Source organism: Balaenoptera borealis (assembly GCF_965194805.1).
Source record: "Balaenoptera borealis genome assembly, chromosome: 1".
Classification (NCBI taxonomy): domain Eukaryota; kingdom Metazoa; phylum Chordata; class Mammalia; order Artiodactyla; family Balaenopteridae; genus Balaenoptera; species Balaenoptera borealis.
Window position 1 is genome coordinate 1,003,765 of NC_138860.1, and position 21,458 is coordinate 1,025,222.

The 21,458-nt window shown below is 49.4% G+C and overlaps 2 protein-coding genes across 11 annotated transcripts in view; one reads left to right on the top strand and one right to left on the bottom strand.

Moving 5' to 3' along the window:
* Positions 1-21,458, top strand: part of LOC309611006 (uncharacterized protein) — a gene marked incomplete at its 5' end in the record, with an annotated part of 253,615 nt that overhangs the window by 71,369 nt on the left and 160,788 nt on the right. The window lies entirely within an intron of this gene.
* The window catches only part of PPP1R12B (protein phosphatase 1 regulatory subunit 12B), a 206,038-nt gene that overhangs the window by 31,997 nt on the left and 152,583 nt on the right, over positions 1-21,458 (bottom strand). The window contains exon 1 of one of the 10 annotated variants that reach the window (XM_082397270.1): positions 6,046-6,650. The exons of the other annotated variants lie outside the window; for them this stretch is intronic. Coding sequence (XP_082253396.1) covers positions 6,046-6,147 — 102 coding nt within the window. The 5' untranslated portion in view covers positions 6,148-6,650. Of the gene's footprint in view, positions 1-6,045; positions 6,651-21,458 lie in introns of those variants that run through there. 10 annotated transcript variants of the gene reach the window in all.

Sequence of the window (21,458 nt, forward strand, 5' to 3'; positions counted from 1 at the left end):
ACTCTCTCCCAGATAACCAACCACGGGAGGTCGATTTTGGAAGTCCACACGAGCTGTGACGCTCTGACACCAAGACGCTGCTTTCACAAGGAAGCAGGCGGAGGTCAAAGTCTAGACACGCTTCCATGTCTTTACCCCGTCAGCTCACCGGGAGGGCTCCTGCACTGTGACCCAAGGAGGAGGCTGGGCTCTGGGCTGGGAAGAGCACTGACCCCAGCTGTGGACAGCTGCCGCCCCCTGAGTGACACAGTCAGGACCAGAAACGAAAGGAGCAAAAGGCAGCGGGAAGCCAGCTCGAGCCGTTCCCCTCCACCTCCTGACTCTCATCGCCAGCTCCCCCACACATGACGAGGCTGCGGAAAAGGGAGACGCAATGCTGCATAATCTGGGAGCTGCTCAAGTGGGAGACGCTCTCCCTGGGGGCCCCGCTCTCCCCGGGGGCCCCACTCTCCCCGGGGGCCCCGCTGGCTGTGCTGAACAGGAGAACCCCAACCTCTTGACCCGACTGACCCTCCATTTCCGGATTCTTTGGGGCTGAAGCTCATCCCTGGAACATCAAGTTGACCACAATACCTGCAGACAGACAGACAAGATTCAAGGCCTTCTGTCATCCCTCACGTGACCCCGTGGTGACTGGAGAGGAAAAGGCCACGCACGGGAAGAGCCTTCTAACCTCTTGCTGTTACTCCCCAAGGCTTTATTCCCAGCTCGTTCCTTACGTGACATCTACTCCTTGGTTTTAATCATAAATATCAGTATTTTCAGCCCATTATTTTCTTCTGAGCTTCGGACCAACTACTTTCTGGCGTCAGTACCGAACTCCCGAAGTCCCTCTAACTCAGCACATCCCGGCGTGAGGCGCCTCCGCACTCGGCACCCTCTGCTTCCTGCCCTGCCCGCTGAGCCGTGTCCTGCTGGTTTCTACCGAGCGGCCCAAACCAGAGGCCTGAGAGTCGCCCTGGCCCCTGCCCGTTCACGGGCTCACCCCGCCCCAGTCCACTTCTAAACAGCTGGACGGTCCTCCGACCACCGGACAGTGCCTCCGTCCAGGCCCTCACTTCTCACCGGAGGACCGACCTTACCCCCAGGCCCACCGACAGTCCAGCCTTCAGCTGCCGGAGCGATTTCTCTAACAAGCAAACAGCTCTGATCACAGCAACGTGACCCCAGCTTTTCAGTCCTTCACCCACAGGCCAGCTCTCCAAATCCTTGGAAAGACATGCCAAGCCCAACACGAACCGGCCCCTGTGCGTCTCCAGCTGAACTTCTGATTACACTCCTCGTTCACCCTCCTAATTATACCTTCTGTCCCAGCCACACCGATCTGCAGCTCTCAGAGTAGTACTCTACTTCCTCTCGTCTTTTTTCCACCTTGGTCATGCACTGCTTGCTTTTACTGTCCGTTCAACAGCCTAATGCATCTCCCGCTTGACTGGTCTCCTAAAACAAAGCACCTGGGCCCACATACCTTTATTAGAAGATTCACTTCCCTTTGTTATAATCCTGGAGTTCCCTTCTCATCTCCCCAGTTAGACTGCTGGCTCCCTGAGGGCAGGGACTGTGTCTTTCATCTCTCGATTCCAGATCTAGTACAGGCCTACTTACGGAGCAGACGCTCATGGAACGTTAATAGTGGGAGGATTCAGAACAGGGTAGGTGGCCTTGGTGTCCATTTGCCATGGAACCAGCCTCTGGTGAACAAGCCTCTCCTCCATGGCTGACCCAGCCCAGCATCCACCTAGGATTCATGGAACCGTTCCCAGTGGGGAACTGCTTTCATTCCTACAGGTTCTACTACATTGCTTAGGAAGATTCCTTGTGAAAGAGTTACTGCTTACTGACTTTTCTTGAGTGGAATTTAAAAAACCCAACCCAACCCAATCCAACCCAACCCAATACACTAGTGGTTTTAATTAGAGAGAAAAAAAAAATGGTTAACAGCTTGCACCCTTAGTTAGTATTATTCACCCAGACAAATGCTTCTCATCCCCTGACAAGGGATTATAAAGGGGTAAAAAATGGATTCCAGATTGGAAGCGCGAGAGCAGGATGAGAGGAACAAAGGATAAAGGAACAGCCTAAAAGCTGTTCGGTGTCGGCCACAGGAGAGCACAGAGGAGGCAAAGACGCGGACCCCACACCAGCGCCTGGAAGGGAAGAGCGCCTCGTGGGTGAGCTCTCGAGAGCAGCGATCCTCTGTCCCCCGACTTTCTACCAAATGTACCCTCGTTAGCTTGTAGAGCTGGTTATAAAACAAAACAAGCTGGTAAAATTTCCCCTTTATCTACACTAACAGCTGGGGTGAAAAATATTATGTAAAATCTGTGTATTTTCTCTTGAGATGTTAAGTCCTAAAGGAATAACAATCCAGGTTACATGGGAAAAATGCTACTGATCTTGGTTGACAGACGCGGGCCAAATCCTGTTATCATAAATACCAACCAATTCAAAGAAAATCTGTCTATTTAAAAGATTCCCAGGGTTCAGCTGATGTCCCACTTACTTCAAAACTATTCAGTACAACAAATATCAACTAAGCACTACAAGTTGGACATTCTCAAGTAGTCTGTTATCTTTCGATATGCCCTGTATTGAAGAATATTTTGTTAAATTAGCAAATAATAATTTGAGAATACTGACCAGTGATTACCTGGCTCTTGCTTTCAAGATGATTTTAAAATGCTAAACCATCTAAATTGACTAGTTTTTAAGTTAACAGAATTTATAAACTTGAGACCCAATAATATTCACAGTGATTAAGGAGCAAGAAAGAGCTAGAGGTGTCTAATATGTTTGTAGTTCAGAATTATTCTTTTTTTTATGTTGGAAAATTACATCAAAAGGAAGCTTTTATACAAACGTGTGAGCTTGGCACCTCGTGGAGTGGCTCACAGTGTGAGGAGAGGCTGAGCCTTCAAAGTCTCACCAGTAAATACCTGCATGGCGCCCATCAGTCACGAGGGTGACTCTGCAAGCTGTTCCGCTTTCCCTGAGAGAGAAATCAGAGACGAGCAGGTCTGTCACTCAGGGAGCACCCCCTCCCCCTGCCCCCCAATTTTTAAAGACAAAGAGACGTTGGACTAGTGTGAACCTATTGTGAAAGTCAAAAGAACTGTTTAAAAAAAGTATTTCACTCTCAGGGTCAGCAGAGACCAGGACAGCTTTAGTGGGTTATGAGGGGTGGGTGGTGGACGTCTTCCTTACAGAGGGAGGGGTGGATTTAAAAACGATGTTTAATAGTATAATCTTGTGTTCAGAGAATGACAAATGTTTATTATTTTTAAACTACAAACTAGAGAAAGTAAACAAAATCCTTGGCTGGTGAGGACACATAGTGTCTTTCTCATGTAAGTGATTATTTCATTAGGGAGGATATTAGTTGCACAATCTCTCGGCAAACATTAGGTTATCACGTTATTTAAAAAGGGTCATAGTTTTACCAAGTACAGAAACACTGAATTACATAATATTAAAAGTATCAGATGCTGCTGGGAGTTTAAAGGCATGATAAGACAGTTTCGGTTTTCCAATTACTGAAAAATCATCGTACCACTTGTTTTCTCAAGTTAGAAATAACCCATATGAGCTGCAGTTTACAGGCTGCCCTTTCTGCTTCCTGAACATCTAAGAGCAAGGTGTCCAACAGCCATTATTTTAAAATTCCCTTTGAGGACGTTTTCCTTACACGGAACCATTTACTGTTTGGCCCTTTTGACAGCACTATTTCTCTTGGTGTGTGCTTCGACCCTCTGAATTACAGAACTGGCTCCGGCAGCTACAGGTCCTCAGCCGTGCGTGACCTCTAACAGGACCGGCGCGAGCAGGGGTCCCCCAGGTTCCGTGAGGACGGAGAGAGCTGTTCCCAGCAGACGCACCCCAGCACCTGTGCTGCGAGAGGCCCAGGCGTTTCTGCCCCTAAGGGGGCTCCCAGGCCCCTGTGGTGTGGCTCCCCGTCTGTAGACGCAGCCCCCCCATTTCAGCTTCCTGCGTCCCCACCACGTCCAGAGCTGCCCAAGCTCTTAGCTGTCCGCTTTGACCCTGGCGTGTCCTTAACCTTCAAATGTATTTGATGTGTGCTCCGGTGCTGCTGACGAGGAGGGTGGGACCGGATTCTGCTCTCGCTGGTGAGGACGCTGGGGAAGGAACCACTCCTCTGCGTCCCTCAGTGTCCTCACCTGTGACACGGGGACGGCAACACCCGCCTTGTAGGGGCCTGGGGATTACTCGAGGCAGTGATAGTCCCAGGCCTGGAATGTGTTCGGTATTTTGGATAGAATGCTTGTGTTTTTATCGGCATTAGATGCTCAGAAGTCTGCCCCAGCCTGTCCTGCAGTGACATCTGTATCACATGGTGCAGGTGTAACCCCGCGTCTGTCCGGAAGCAGCATCAGGAGGCAGGTAAGACACCACCACCACCCGACGCCCAGACCAGCTCTCAGGGAGCACGCGAGCCCGCCAGCACACGAGACGAGACGAGACAAGACAAGACGAGACTGGACTCCTAGGAGGTACATCTCGGCTTTCTAACCCATTCCAAGGGTCAGCAGCCCCTGCATGAGTCCGTGTGTCTGCCACTCTGCCCAACACTACAGTGGAGCGTGAGCGGTCTCTGCAGCACAGGCCCAGGCTGTCTGGACTCCGGGAGCTACAGACGGAGCTGAGGTGACGGGGGGAACCCGCGGCCACGGGCACTGAACCTGGGAAGCAGCCCGTCACGCAAGCCACCACCTTTCAGTTCCTATAACCCAAATCCTCCAGTTCTCTCCCACTGTGGCCTCTGTCTAAAAAGTCGGGGGTAGGGGGAACGGTGGCATGAGGACTGGGACAAAGAGAAAGCAGCAGCCCCTCTAGGGAGGACACGGGTTCACCCAGGAAGGGAAAAGGGGGCGTCCCTGCTCCAGGAGCCGGGGCTACAGGGCTGGGCGAGGCTGACAAGGGCTCCTCACACCACGAGGCACCCCCGGTGCCGCCGAGAGGGAAGGGAACCAGGGCACGCTCCGTCCTGGGGGCCCAGCCTGGCAGCTGTGCGCGCGGCGGGGGCGCGCTGCCCCGGAGAGAGCAGCCCAGGCCACGTGCAAAGAGGTTGCCACACCCGCGACGGCGATACGCACACAGGAGAGACCCCGTGGTCATTTACACTGGGAGACAGACACTGAACGTGGTATCAAGTCACTCAGAAGAGCCCAGGACTTCTTCAGGCTTCCTCTCCAAATAAGGAAGCTGTGACCAGCCTGCTCCCCAGCACAGACGCTCTCGCCCCCTAAGGAGGGGCTGCCGCCTCACCCCCCACCCAGCAGGGCCCCTGGCAGCACGGCTGGCTTCTGCCGGCCTCCCACAGGGGACCCCTGAACCCACGTGCAACCCACGTCCACAGAAGCACGCACTAGAGAGACTGGACCTGCCTGGGGCGTTGCAAACACCCCCAGAGCTGGCTGTCTACAGCCGGGAGGCACTTCTTTGGCTTTTTAAGTGCAAAGTTTCCTGACGGTCACGGAGGAGTAGGATCCCAGTGTCCGGAACGCCTGCCCATCCTGTTCTCTCTTTATCACTCACAGACACACAGGATCGCAAGGACGCCCCTGCATGTACACGCCTGCACAAATGCACGTGCAGAACCTGCACACGCAGAGCCTACACGTGCCTGAGGTCACTGAACGTGGTTCCGCAGCCACTGGGAGCTGCTTCTCCTGAAACACCGTATTGACCCATAAAACACAGGAAAGGGACAGACTAAACACAGCCGCGTAAATCAGAGAAAGCCCGTAAGGCACGGTAAGGAGGCCTCTACACTCTTCCTGTCAAGCGTTTCACAACTGACGCTGAAAAGCTGAAAGACAGCAGCCGTGTCACGCATTCAAGACCGCTTTCACCGAAGATGCCATTAAGAGTCAGGGACAGGAACCTCCTGCAGAACAGCTCCCGGCGGGGCCGCCGTCCCCCTGGCTGGTTCCACACGCCCTGAATCCCCCCCGCCCTGACCGACCCCCAGGGCCCGGCCTCACAGCCCGCCCCCGACAGACCGCGGGCGGAAGGAGGGCCGCTTACTCGGAGCGTCTTGGCCGTCGGGGAGGGCGAGCCCGGGGGCGAGTGCGACTGAGCCGTCCTGCTCCGAGCGAGGTCCTTGCCTCGGCCGTGCAGGGAGGACATGGCCCCTCGGGGGCAGGGCCGGTCGGGCACCCCCAGATCTCGCCTTCGAGCTGAACTGAATCGAGGGTAGAAGCCACCCCGTCAATGAGTCCACAGTCACACGGGGGCCGAGGCGTGTCTCAGTCCGGCTCCAGCACCGGCGCTGGGCTGGGCCCCGCCGCTGACCCAGGCTGGCCCCAATCTTCCCGAGGGGCGCCGCTCACGGAGGCCTGTGCCCCACGGAACCTGGGCCCAGGCTCCGGGACAGCAGGTCACCCCGCGGAGGGGACGACCTCAGATCCCCCGGAGGACGAGCCAGCGAACAGCTCCCGTCTCTTCATCCGGAGGGAAGACACGCAAATCCTCTGGACACCACGCTGCCTCCCCGGGGCCGGGCTCCAGGGCTGAACGGGGTCTGGAAGTGCCCCGTGACCGACCGCCGTGAGAAATGCAGCTTAAACGACTTAGAAACAAAAACCAAAGACCAACACGTAAATAAGGCACTAAGAGTTCAGGAGAAGGAAGCAGTCTCAGGAAGCCAGAGGAGGCCGCTTGCACATATAAACACGCAGCCCCACACGCTCCCGCCCTCCGACTCTGACATTCCAAATCCTATTCGCTCAGCGAGGAATGCTGGACACGGGCCAAGGGCAAAGATGCACTTTCCACTCAGAATTCGGGTTGCCACTTGCAGGAGGAAAGGAAAGCCCGCCGGGCTCTGGGAATTCAGGGGGGCCCCCTGGGGGCTCAGGGACAAAGCCACCGCCCCTGGCACCCAACCCCTCGGCCGGCTTCTCAGACGCTTCTCCACGTGGGAGAGCGGGGACTTTTCCACATCTGGGTCCCTAAGTAACAAAGCCCAGACAGACACATCAGTCAAAGCACCTTCAGCCCTTTTATGTCCAAGTTTAACGACACGTCATTCCTGCCGCCCCACGAGGAAGCCGCAAGTTGAAACTCCGGCCACGGCAGAGGAAACTCTCCGTACACAAGAGACCTGGACGGCAGAGCCTCTGAGTCCAGTGCTTAGCAGGGTTTTACGAAACGCCATAATCGGGAGGACTGAGATGGGGTGGGGGGCCAGGCCAGGGGAGGGAGAGGAGGGTCAGAAATAAGGAGAGAGCAGAGACAGGGGGACTGACTGCACGACCGCAGAGAACGTCAAGAGTTAAAACGAAAGGAATTTATTTGCTTGGTGTCGAAGGATTTTGGATTTGGCCTTGAAACATCTCAAGTTTAATCTTTTGCACTCTGTGTCATCACTACCCTATCCAACACTTCTAGGCCAAATGCTTTCTAAGCAGATGGGTTTATCCCCACAGTAACAACTCACTTCTCTCTGGGATCTTGGAAACTCTATCATGCCCTCCTTTCCCCACATGAAAGTGATACTTTTTCCTTCACATCTTCCCAGCAAGCCACTCTTTCCCCTCCAACTGTCTTGATATCTTCTTTATTCTTATGACCAATTTGTGAAACTGAATCAAGGGAAATGGGGTTGGTCTGAAGAACACAGGTTGAAAAGTTTATAAAGGGGTCCTGATTCACTTGTAACCTAAAAAACTCCTTAGGAGGACTGAAGAATTCTACCACAAACCACAATTGTACTGTGTCTAAAAGGCCAGCTATCTTGGGGGTTCAGATCTATGAATCTTATGTTCTAAATCCTACTTATGGGGCATTCCCTGGTGGTCCAGTGGATAGGACTTGGTGCATTTGCTGCCGAGGGCCCGGGTTCGATCCCTGGTCGGGGAACTAAGACCCTGTTTGCTGCGTGGTGTGGCCGAATTTAAAAACATACAATAAAAACCCTACTTTGTAGCTACTCCCATCTGTAAGAGTGAGTTTTACTCTATTAGACCCCTTCACTTAGAAAAGAAATACTGATGTAACATTCCCACAGCAAGACTGGCTCTGGGAAGGCTGGGGTGAGAAGGACGAGAACCTTGTTCACGACCCAGACCCCTCAACCAGATGGCAGGAACGATTCTGATGAGCACAGTTTCCGGGCTGCCTCTGTGAGGCACGCGCAGTGATTCCATCCCCGTGGGCGATGGGGGAAGGAAGGTAACAGCCTGTTTAGTACTGCTCTGTTTCTCTTCACCTCTTACGTCTGCTTCTCGGCGGCACTGACGGCGGCGAAGCCCTTCAAGTTGTACAGAGTGCTTTAGCGTGCACGGTCTCACCTGGCGCTCTCACCTGTGCTGAAAAGCACTATCATCTTACAGGCGAGGGGACAAGCTCTCAGGGGCTGCGAGCCTGGGCAGAAGACACACAGCCAGTAAGAGGGCGCAAAACACAACGGCCCCTCGAAGGGTCTGAAAAGACCGGCCAGTTCAAATCCTTCAGGGAGGTGCTGCCTATTTGAGACACTCACAGGAACACGTCAGAAACTGAGGAACAGAGAAAAATTCTCCAGAAAGTTTCACCCAAGCTCTGTCTTTTGTTCACTTGTTCTTTTATATATTTAGTTTTTTTCTCCAACAGGCACTTGTTGTTTCCTTTCTTACTGAAGAGACATTAACTCCCCTGAGAACATCAAAGTAGCCTTCACATCCCAGTGAAGGTAAACGTGGGTGGAAGTGTTCGTGGTCACAGTCTTGTGCCTTCTGGTTATATCACAATCTAGCTTTCAGGCAGTACCACGTTTCCAGTACCGTTCCCACGTCAGGGAGCCAGAGATGAAAACAATCCGCATTTCCCTCCACACTGGCCTGGCGCAGAGCGTAACATTCTGACCCGGGCACACACATGACAGCCGAGGAGGCTGCTTATCAGACGAGCAGCCTGGAGGAAGAGCACAGAATAACAAGGAATCGCTCTCTTCTTTTCTTCCCCAACTGAGGGTCCGGTATATTCTTTCTAAAGTTAAGGTCTAGTAACCAAGGAGCCTGGTAAACGAACTCTCCGGAGTGAGAGCTACGCAACAGCCATCTGTTTGGAAAATAATCTATTTCCGACAGGCAGGAGAGAATGTTGGGTTCATGTTTTATTTCTTCCAGGTAAGGCAGAGAAAGAAGTTCCTAAACTTTAGGAGGTTCTTTGTTATAACTGAACGAAGAGTCCCAGGCGGACAGCTCAACAGAATCTCCAATAAACGTAAGAACCAGCAGACACAGGGGTTCTCCCAAAGTCTCCGCCAGTGGGGTCTTCTTAGTACAGAAATTAATGAGCCAGTTGAATAATTTCTCACTTTTCCTCTTATATTTTAAATCAAGAAAGTTAAATGTTATGGTTTAAGAGTGATGATGCGTGGTAAAAGGCCCCCCAGTGAGGACCCCCAAAGCATCAGCACACCAGCACACCGCCCTGCGGTTCGGGAAGGGTGTGGGCTCTGAGGTCAGGTAGGCTGCGCTGAAATCCAACCCCTACTTAACTGTCCGATGTGATCAAAATGCTTTATCCTCACTGAATCTTATTCGGCTCACTTCAAAAACGGTAAAATAATGCCTGTCTTGCCGAGTTATTCTATAATTTAGGCCTAATGTCTATGCAGTGCCGAGCATATGGATGTGCTCAATACAGGGGGTTTATCACCAAAGTGCTGATCAACACGCACACGCGCACACATCTAGAAAACACACGCACGCATCTAGAAAACACACGCAAGGATCTAAATGAAAATCTGAAGCAAAGAGCTCAGATGACGGTTAGTAAACAGCGACTGAATGAAGACAGAATCTCCTTTCCAAATGCTTTAGGGAAGAACCTACCTTGTTCCCTCCTTCCCAGTCCTCCTTCTTGGAAGGCAATGCCCTAGTGTAAGGGAAGGTGCAGCCATGAGGCAGGAGCCCGGCCTAGTCGGGGGCCTGAAGACAGAGGGGGTTAGGGGTTAGGGTTGGGGGTTAGGTTAGGGGTTAGGGTTAGGTTTCGGGGTTAGGAAGCAATAGGCTCCTCACTGGTGGAGGAGCCTTTGCACAATCAGTGCCCAGGCCACCGTTTCTAAATGCCACTCTCCGCTAGTGGCAAGGGGGTTCCCTGGAGAAATGGCTGTTGATTCCAGAGTTGGGGGAGGAAAGCAAATGAGCCTGGGTCTCTTGTGTCAGGAAGAAGAAAAGCACTCGGACGAGGATGGGGGCGTGACAGAAGGACACACAGACCTGCTTAAAAAGCCAAACCTGGGACAGTCAGATCATCAAAATAAATAAGAGTAACAAGTAAAAACCCACTGAGGGAAACAGGAATTCATAAGCACACTCTAATACAAATAAAGGAATGACAAAACAGAGGAGGAGAGAAAGCTCTTCCTTACACTAGAATGCCTACCAATGAATGTAAAAGGAGTAATCAAATTAGATAAAAATCCCCATTTGGGAAATGTCACTGGAAAATCAGTTCAAGAAAGAAACATTAATGGATGCCAAAACTAGTGGGTAAAAGCAGGATGAGAAGCTGGATTTTGCATAATCTCAAAGTATCACCTCATAAAATGCTAATCACTAAGGAAGAAAATGGGACTTCCCTGTGGCGACACCGTCCTAACCAGGGGACTCAGGGTCAGTGCCCCCAGGAGTGGACAGACCGTCAGGGCAGCAAGAGAAGAGCCAAGTGTCACTTCTGAGACGTTGTGTAAAACATGCAGAAACAGGCCTGCTTCTGAGGCAAAGCAGCCCACACCCAGGGGTACACGCAGGCCTCTCGCCTTCTAAATGCCAAGGTCGTGAGAACCTAGGAGAGAGGAAGGTCAGACTGGATCCTTCTGCCACGAAGGGCCTTACTGGGACAACTGGTGATGTTTTAATGTGGTCTCTGGGTGAAGGGTTTACAGTTCTTTGTACTATTCTTGAAATACTGCTACAGATGTGAAACTGTTTCAAAGTAAAAAGTTAAAACGACCCACTTCTCTCATCATACTAGGGTATGAGCGGTGTGAATGAGGTAACTTCTTTTAACCCCAGAGGACTTCGGAGAGCGGGTCTCGTCACAGAGGGATTCGGCCACAGGCTCGGCAGAGAACCGGGCTTGTGAGCGGACGCAGGTGTCGTCTCACAAGCAGAGCAGCTCCGCGCGCGCTCCGGGGCGGAGGGGCGCTCCCGGCACACGACTCCTTCCGTGCGTCCCGGCTCGCAGTCACACAGCTTGAAAGACAAGACTGCAGCCAGTGCAAGTCCTTTCCCAGTGAGAAGGGCACAGTGGTCCCTACTCCCCGAGTTACCAAACTGGCGAAGGATGCGTGCTCTGAACCAGAGTCCTCCCAGTGTCACACTGCTGGATCAGGAGAATCTGCAAACACTACGGAAGTCACCACTCTTTAAACAAAATTTGGGGTTTGGCAGACAAATACCATCACAAGTCAGGAGAGAAAGCTTTTTTATCATGGTGGCTACAATTCCCAGAATCGCCACTGCATCAGACGGTCAGCATTTCACCACACAAACACTCAGGACATCCACGCGGACCCCGCACGTGCCCTGTGGCCGGGGGCACGAATGGAGACTCCTCGAGTGTCCCGGAAGGGCTTCAGCCAGAGGAACCAGCACAGCCCTTCCAGCGTCTTGAGAAAGGAACATCTGGGATTCCAACTCACTCTTTCCTAAAAGAAGAACGTGATTCCCCGCCTTCCCCAGTGAGCTGACAATTCCAGATCGACTGTGTTCATCACCAGAGGAAGAGCAGACGGCAGCTGCCTCTGTCTTCAGAATCTGTGAGCAGATGACATTTGGGGCATCGTACGTGACAGGATTATTACACTCACAGAAAAACATCTTAGTTATGCTGCTTGCTGTATTTGCCACTCAACAGAGACCACTAGCCTGCAGAAGGGGTCCTGATGTTTACCCAGACTAGATCAAAGTGCTTAAATATATATATATTTAAAAACCTTCATCTAGTAAAGATTTTGAATAAGACAAAGACGGAAGAGTATTTAAGGGAGGAGAGAAGTTGAAGGCACAGGTGAAACAACAGACAGGTTAGAAAGAATATTTACTCTTTGGTTCATGGCCAAACTAATTTTTTAATTCCTGAGGGTAGAATATACAAATATAAATGTGTGTGCATAGGAAGAGGGTGGGGATACCGGCAAAACTGTATATCAAATACGAACAACTGCTAAAAATAATCCTCATAATTAGATTGTAAAACCCAAACAGACTTCATTTTATCGTGCTACATATAACCTCTCAGAATTGGTTACTTTCAAAATTAAAGTTATCTGAAACTAGCTTCACAATCTCACATGGTCCCCATCTACATCTTTCAAGTTCTTTTGTTACAAAAAAGAACACAGGACTGCAGAATAAAGTTCCGGAGTGCTCTGGCCAAGGGGGTCAGAAAAGAGCCTCTCTGTTAGCACTTGTGAGCGTTGCAGCTGAGCCTAAGTATGAGACATTTAAGTCAATAAACAAATGTTGTAAGACTTTAGCCAGAAGTGTAAGGCCTAGATTTTTCTGAAGGTCCCTAACCTGAAACCCTATCATCTAGAACTGCAATCTTTCAGGTTTTTTTTTTTTTTTTGGGGGGGGGCACAAAGCCAACAGAATGCGTTATCATTGCCCATTTCTTCAGATACAGAAGGGCAGGAAAGTTCCTTCTGGAAGGTGAGCATGGCTTCCAACAAGGTCTTCAAGGCCCCAAGGGAGTTTGTCAAAAGTTTGGCAGACATTACCTAGTATTTCAAAAATTTTGCTGCTGCTTCCTGCAAATCAATTTTTTGGGGGTAACTAGGTTATAAACTTCCGAGAAGACACAATACACAATATTTTAGTTCAGATTTAGGGAAGAAGGTAATGAGTCAAGTATTAACAATTAAGAACTATAAATAGTTCAAGATCCCTGTTCCTCCTTTTGGAACTAAGAGTTTGCAATAGAACAATCATTTTCAGGCCTATGTATGAATATGAGGGCCAAATAAAATATTTTTATTTTTAACCGTCAACTGACCCTTTGCTTCCTTCAACCCATCAGACACTACTGAGTGCTAACTCAACAAACTTACTAAATAAACAAGCTCTTTTCATTTAAAGGAGACCGTCGGCAGCACATGGCCCAGTCAGGAGAAGCTCCATTGGTTTATCCTGCTGTTTTCATTCCTGGGCACCTAGAGGGGCACGAGCACCGTGGGGGGAAGGGATGAGGGAAGAGCTCTGAAGGAAGCAGCAAGTTCTCTGGCACTTGTCCCCTTCTCTTCCCACTTCCCCATCTTAATCCTCAGCCTTAATTTGCGTGAGGTGACGCTCTCCCCTCCTCCGGGGGTGGGGGGACAGTGGTGACGACTCACCTCCAGCGACTCTTGCACAGACGCTCCTGAGTGAGGAGGACGTATCAGGGGTCTCACCACAAAACTAACCTCCTACCCTCAACTGCTCCTTTGAAACGAATCCTTCCCGAGAGAAAAGTCAGTCTTCATTCCACACATAAGGACACGCAGAGCCAAGAAGCCATGCAGTTCTTTCCACTAGATGAAGGGCTTTGGACATGTGCCCTTTATGAAAAAGCAACAAAAGCTAAAAATCAGAGCGACAAAGTGCATCCGCTACGAGGACGCGAGAGCCCTGAGGCCGAGGCAGGAGCAGGGGAGGACCTGCGTGCTGCCTGGCAGGAGCCGACCTTCCGCAGGTGCTCCCACTCTCGCTCTCGCACACCTGAACAGTCACGTCCCAGTGTCATCAACGTTTAAATCCCAGAAACCCACTTCAGGGTAAGGGATTATACAGGCCTCTTAAGAAAACCTTTCTGCAAGCCTGTCCTAGAACTGGTTTATGGGTTTAGTTTTGCAATTAAATTTAAATTTAGCAACAGCTAAAAAAGGCAAAACAGAAGTGGAAAGCTACCCCCTTTTCATGTGAGTAACTCACAGCAGCTTTTCCCCGCTGCCACTTTTCTTCGGCCACACAGGACAGAACAGCAGGAGAGTCAGAAGGGGCGGCGCAGAACCTCAGCAGAGGCTCTCAAGGGTGGAGGTGGGAGTGGAGGCAAGACCTCCACAGGGTCCCCTGGAAGTATGTGGGGACACGGTGCCCAGGACGACTGGCGCATGCGGTCAGCACCCAGTAGGGCAGGGTCGGGAATGCCGATGTCAGACTATGTTCCAGACAGGCCGGCACAATAAAGAAGTACTCTGCCAGAATGCTCACGGTGCCTCGACGAGAAAGAAACGCTTGAACTGATCAGAAACACTATCAGGGCAAATTAAAATCTTTAGCTTAAAAAGTAGCCAAGAGGGCTCTCTATAGGTTATATGGCTGCTTAAACACTGGATGAGTAGAGAAAAAGAGTATGACTTATCTGAAACTTCTGTTAAAGCTGTAACTCTTCGGTAAAGTTAAGAGTTATTCCATAAAGTTGTTTATCTCAATAAGTTGTTTTAAAAAGTCAAGGAGAGGCTTCCCTGGTGGTGCAGTGGTAGAGAATCTGCCTGCCAATGCAGGGGACACGGGTTCGAGCCCTGGTCTGGGAAGATCCCACATGCCGCGGAGCAACTGGGCCCGTGAGCCACAACTACTGAGCCTGCGCGTCTGGAGCCTGTGCTCCGCAACAAGAGAGGCTGCGATAGTGAGAGGCCCGCGCACCGCGATGAAGAGTGGCCCCCGCTCGCCGCAACTAGAGAAAACCCTCGCACAGAAACGAAGACCCAACACAGCCAAAAATAAATAAAAATAAATAAATAAATTTATAAAAAAAAAAGTCAAGGAGAAAGATGCTGAATAATACATTTTCATAGTACCATATAATATTTAATTACATTTTAGAGTAACATTTAAAAGAAACCCGTTTAACATGTGTTTAATTTGTGATATTTAGGTGGTGCTTATAATCAGTATGTCAGGCAAAACATACTACCATCGAGTGGCAGTGTACCTAAAATTTAGGCTCAAGTGTTTGGATGAAGACGAAACCTACAACTTAAAAGTTATAAAATCAGAGAACCACAATGAGCTATGAGGAGCAGCAGCCTACACAAATAAAGTTTAAAAACGAACGTCCAGAAATTCTATTTTAAGTTCAAGTTTTCTGTCATCAACTGGATTTATTTTTTAAATACTTTGGTCATTTTCTTTAAAGCCTGTAATTTTGGCTGAATGCTCCATCAGGGGGTAAGGAAAAACAATTATTTCTCATTATTAGTAATGGCAGAGTTTTAAGGGAAAAGGTCCTTCCTAAGAAAAACGATTTACGCATCCGGTTCGTGGAGAAACGTGAATGTTTCAACCGGTCCTCACAGTTGTGGGCTTATTGTTGGTCCAGAACTAAGCCTGCTCCATTCATCTGGGTTTACTGAGAAGACTCCCTCCTTAGCGTTAAAAATGTATAGAAACTCAACACCTGTTTTTCCTGTAACAGCGCAGATCCTGGAGCAGCACAAGGACCTTCCCGGCCCCAGCGAACCGCATGCAGGCTTCCTGCCTCAGATGCCGCTGATGCCTACGGTGTGAATGCCTGTCCAAATGCTTTGTGAGTTGTTTGGGGCGTCTATATGTGCTTTACGTCCATGCTCTCAGTTAAAAGTGCTTTAAAACAGCTGAAGATGAAAGATGCCATTGCACCATTAGGGTTAGTTTCTAATCCTCTCATTTCTCTTATGCTCAAATTATTTTCTCCTGTGGCAAATGAATCCTCCAAATATCCCACTTTCCTTTTTCTCTTTCTCATTTCCACTGGACAACAGTTTGCTCCTTCACTAGGGTCTGCAGGGAAGGTTTAAGCTTTGGTTCTGGCTAAAAAATACAGCCATGACTCAGAAAATGACATAAAAGTTTCTCCCTGTGCCTAAGACACTGGAAATACCCCCCAAAAGTGAATCATTAGAGAGAAAAAGGTGAAAGAAAAAGCCTTTCATAGAGTACTATTTTTGTCCAGATTACGTCTGCCAATGGCAGGTAAGGAACAGTCTGCGTCCTACGTAGTAGGAAGTGCACTTCACTCCCTACCGTGATGTCACCTGGTAGCACAGCTGGTGCTCTGCCGTCGGGGAGAGCGGGAGGCGGGAACAACTCGCGGGGCCTGTCCTCTCTGTCCCCCCATGGCAAGGCCCATGCGTCCCACCCAGACACGCCCCTCAGAGGCAGACCGCGCTGCGAGGTGTGGCGCTGCACGCGCGTCCCCCCAAGAAACACAGCCGTGCGCGCGGCCAGCGGGACAGCGTGCGGACCAAACTGACATGGTCGTGGGTGCCCGCAGTGCAGCGCGGGACGCAGGAGAGAACCACGCTCCGTGCTGACGCGGCGCACGCGGCGTCCAGGGGCACAGAGCGGACGTCTGGGTGCCCCGGGCGCTGTCCTCAGCCCTCGGCGTGACGCGGTCATGTGACACGGGGGCTGCTCAAGCGGGATGCTGATAACTGTGGTCCTGGAGTCAATCTCTGTACGTGCTGGTAGCACACGTTTACACAAACTGAAACGCCCCACCCTCTCCACGCCCAGACCACCGGTGACCCCGCTGTCTCACAAACGCGCGCTCGGTCCTAACACAGACAGAGTGACAGTAAACACAACCCATCACTAAACCTGGGATCACAGTTCCGAGGGCAAAGCGAGCCTGCTCGACTCCTCACGGGGTCGGTCACGAGGCCGACGTCCACAGGGGGACCCTTGGGCCACCAGGCGTGACTGGCCAGGCGCCTTCGTTGTCCGGTGCTGCCTGGCCTCGGGACGCGCGGACTCTGGCTTGTGGTCCCGCCCCAGGCCTCAGCGGCCCTCGTTGTCCCTGAACAACTTGGAGGCAAGACGATTTCGTGTGGATTCTGGTTTCCTTTTTATTCTCTGAAACGGTTGATAAAGGACAAATCTCCTTTATGCGTGTTCCTTGAAGGTAAAATCTCCCCTCAAATTAGTTCGGGCCTGGTGCCTTTGGCCCAAGGTTGGAGCGTGGTGGTTAAAGTATTATCCAATTTCCTTTAATGGTTATTGGGCTTTTCTGTTTTCCTATTTCTTCTTGAGTAATTTTGATATTTTATATTTTCCCAGAAAAGTATCTGCTTAAACTTTAGTTTTCATGCTTACTGTCATAATGCTGTTGAAAAGCATGTCTTGGACTTCCCTGGTGGCGCAGTGGTTGAGAATCTGCCTGCCAATGCAGGGGACACGGGTTCGAGCCCTGGTCTGGGAAGATCCCACATGCCACGGAGCAACTAGGCCCGTGAGCCACAACTACTGAGCCTGCGCGTCTGGAGCCTGTGCTCCGCAACAAGAGAGGCCGCGACAGTGAGAGGCCTGCGCACCGCGATGAAGAGTGGCCCCCGCTTGCCGCAACTAGAGAAAGCCCTCGCACAGAAACGAAGACCCAACACAGCCATAAATAAATAAATAAATTTAAAAAAAAAAAAGCATGTCTTATGATTAAACTGTTTGCTAATTCTGTCCCCCTTTCCTTTCCTGATACTGTTCATACCTATTGCCCACCCCACCCCCTGCCCCCCATCAGCTGGTCAAAGGTTTATTTTATAAGTTTTTTCAAAGAATCAGCTTTTGGTTTTACCAATCATCTCTACTGCTATTTTGTTTTTGGTTCATTCATTTCTGCTCTTTATTTTATTTCATCCTTTCTACTTTATTTGGGCGTACTCTGTTCTCTTCCCAGCATCTTGAGTTTGAAAGCTTGGCTCATTTGTTTTCATTCTTTCTTATTTTCAAATATTTTCAACCATATCTGCATTTCACGGTATAGCTTTCTCTCTTTTAACTACTCCTACAAGATCTAATGTGAAGTAATCTCATTCTAAATATCTTCTAATTCTCATTATAACTATCTCCTTAACCCATGTAGTATTTAGAAGGGAGTTTTTGTTTCCAAAATACTCTTTTCTTGTCCCACTATCTCTTCATTGTTGTTACAAAACCCTGTAACCCTGCTGTGATCTCGATTTTGCCCCCCACGCCTGTCTCTCCTGCCCTCTCAGGAGTGACCCTGAGCTGTCCCTCGCTGTGAGGGACTGTCCACTGTCTCAGGCCCTCCAAGACCTCCACTCCCTCCTCACCTAGCGTGAGTGCAAAGGTCCACTGTTACGCTACTGTTCCCCCGCTCTCCCTGCACTGCACGCAGCAAAACCACGACCCCATTTAAACTAGACTTTCTGCCTACGCTGCCACTGTAACTATGTGCCACTGCAAGTGGCCAGGAGAAAAATACACAGCCACGCTCATCGGCCTCATTTTAAATTCACTCCCGTGAACCTGGGTGGACCGCACACTGCCAGGCGCACAGACACCCCCGGGCCACGCGCCTTCCTGGGCAGCGATCTCACCCACTTCGGCGTATTCTTCTCGGGCTGCTGGTCCACTTTCGATTTCACTCAGACAAGAACCCCCCCCCCCCCAGGCCACGTTTACCCGCAGTCGCCGGGCCCTCCCCTGCTGCGCCTGCCCACGGGCTTGGCGTGCTGGTCTGGAGTCGACCTCGCAGCTCGGACCCCTCCCCTCGCGGACAGCACTCCACCAGGACACTGTGCTTCCTTCCGCCCAGGTCACCATTCTGTTCTGTCCTGGTTTGCTCTCTCCCTGCTCATTCCCATCAGCCAGCACGCAGCTACTTCCCCCGTCTCCCCTGGAGCTGTGCCAAAGCACCCTTCTCTGGACCCCGTCTCCCCTGGAGCTGTCACTCCATGTCTCTGCCCCCTCTGCTGAAAAACTTGTTTTTAAAAAATGACTCTTCTCAATGTTTCTAACTTCTCTCCCCCCACTGCGCCTGAAAACCACTGCGATCGGCCTTTCTGTCCCACAACGCCACCAGAACTAGTCTTACCAAGGTCCCCGCTGACCTCCACGTTGACAGACTCACTGGTCAGTCCTTCGTCTTCATCAGCTCGACCCATCAGGAACACTTAATACCATGATAACTGCTTCCTTCTCCATACGTTCTTTTCATTGACACTGGAAAGGACACCGCCACTTCCTGGGTCTCTTCCTGCCCACTGGCTGGTACCCCCGGTTCCCCCCGAGTGGGGAGCGGGCCAGGCTCAGTCCTCGGCCCTCTCCTGTCTAAACTGCCTTTCCATCACCTCACAGTCTCATGGCTTTAAATATCATCCAAACGCTCCACAGACGCCACATATCTGACTGCCCAATCTTCCAGCTAGACGTCTATAGAGACCTCAAACTCAACAGATCCCACCCTGACTTCCTGCTTTTCCTCCCCAACCTGCTTCAGCTGCAGACTTCCCATGTCAGCTGACGGCAACTCTATCCTTCCAATTGCTCAGGCCAAAGACCTTGGGGTCAGCCAAGACTGCTCTTTCCCTGACATACCGTACCATCCAGAATATTTTCTTTCCCACTGAGGTATAGTTCATGTACAATATAAGTTTCCAGTGTACAACACAGTGATTTATAATTTTTAAAGGTTACATTCCATTTATAGTTATAATAAAATATTGGCTATATTCCCTGTGCTGTACAATATGTCCTTGTACCTTATTTATTTTATACATTGTAGTTTGTACCTCTTAATCCCCTACCCCAATATTCCCCTCCCCCTTCCCTCACCCCACTGGTAACCACTAGTTTGTTCTCTGTATCTATGAGACTGTTTCTTTTTCGTCCTATCCACTAGCTTTATTTTTCAGACTCCACACATAAGTGGTATCACATGGTGCTTTTGTCTGACTTACTTCACTTAGCATAATGCCTTCCGGTCCATCGAGGTTGTTGTAAAGAGCAAACTTTCCTTCTTCTCTGTGGCTGAGTACTATTCCATTGCATATATGCACCACATCTTCTTTATCCCCTCATCTGTTGACAGACACTGATGTGGCTTCCATATGTTGGCAATTGTAAATAATGCTGTTATGAAAACTGGGGTGCATTATCTTTTCAAATTAGTGTTTTTGTTTTCTTTGGATGTATACCCAGGAGCAAAGTTGCTGGGTCATATGGTAGTTCTATTCTTAGTATTTTGAGGAACCTCCATACTGTTTTCCACATTGGCTGTACCAATTTACATTCCCATGAACAGTGTAGGGGGGTTCCCTTTTCTCCAGATCCTCACCAACGTTATTTGTGTTCTTTTCGATGACAGCCATTGTGACAGGTGTGAGGTGATATCTCATTGTGGTTTTAGTTTGCCTTTTCCTGATCATTAATGATGTTGAGCATCTTTTCATGTACCTGTTGGTCACTTGTATGTCTTCTTTGGAAAGATGTCTATTCAGGTCTTCAGGTTTTTTAATTGGGTTGTTTGTTTTTATGATGTTGAGTTGTATGAGCTCTTTATGTATTTTGGATATTAACCCCTTATCAGTCATATCACTTGCCAAGTATTTTCTCCCATTCAGTAGGTTGTCTTTTGTCAAGAGTTTCGTTTGCTGTGCAAAAGCTTTTAAGTTTAATTAGGTCCCATTTGTTTATTTTGGCTTTTGTTTCCTTTGCCTTAGGAGACAGAAAGAAATATTGTTATGGTTTATGTCAGACGGTGTTCCACCTATGTGTTCTCCTGAGAATTTTATGGTTCCCAGTCTTACATTTAGGTCTTTGATCCATTTTGAGTTTATTTTTGCATATGGTGTGAGAAAATGTTCTAACTTCATTGTTTTACATGTAGCCATGAAGTTTTCCCAGCACCACTTATTGAAGAGACTGTCTATTCTCTGTTGTATATTCTTGCCTCCTTTGTCATAGATAAACTGTCCATAAGTGTGTGGGTTTATTTCTGGGCTTTCTATTCTGTTCCATTGATCTCCATGTCTGTTTTTGTGCCAGTACCAGACTGTTTTGATTATTGTAGCTTTGTAGTAAACTCTGAAGTGAGGGAGCGTGATTACTCCAGCTCTGTTCTTTCTCAAGATTATTTTGGCTATTTGGGGTCTTTTGTGTTTCCATACAACTTTAAAAATTACTTGCTCTAGTTCTGTGAAAAATGTCATTGGTATTTTGATAGGGATTATATCAAATCTCTAGATTGCCTTGGGTAGTATGGTCATTTTAACAATATTCTTCCAATTCATAAACACGGTATATCTTTCCACCTGTTTGTGTCATCTTCAGTTTCTTTCACAAGCATCTTATAGTTTTCAGAGTGCAGGTCTTTTGCCTCCTTAGATAGGCTTATTCTTTTTGATGTGATGGTAAATAGGATTGTTTCCTTAATTTCTCTTTCTGGTATTTTGTTGTTAGCGTAGAGTAATGCAATGGACTTCTGTGCATTAATTTTGTATCCTGCAACCTTACCAAATTCATCGATTAGTTCTGGTAGTTTTCTGGTTGTGTCTTTAGGATTTTCTACGTAGAGTAACACGTCATCTGCAAAGAGTGACAGTTTTACTTCCTTTCCAATTTGGATTCCTTTTATTTCTCGTTCTTCTCTGATTGCTATAGCTAGGACTTCCAATACTATGTTGAATAAAAGTGGCAAGAATGGACATCCTTGACTTGTTCCTGATCTTAGAGGAAATGCTTTCAGCT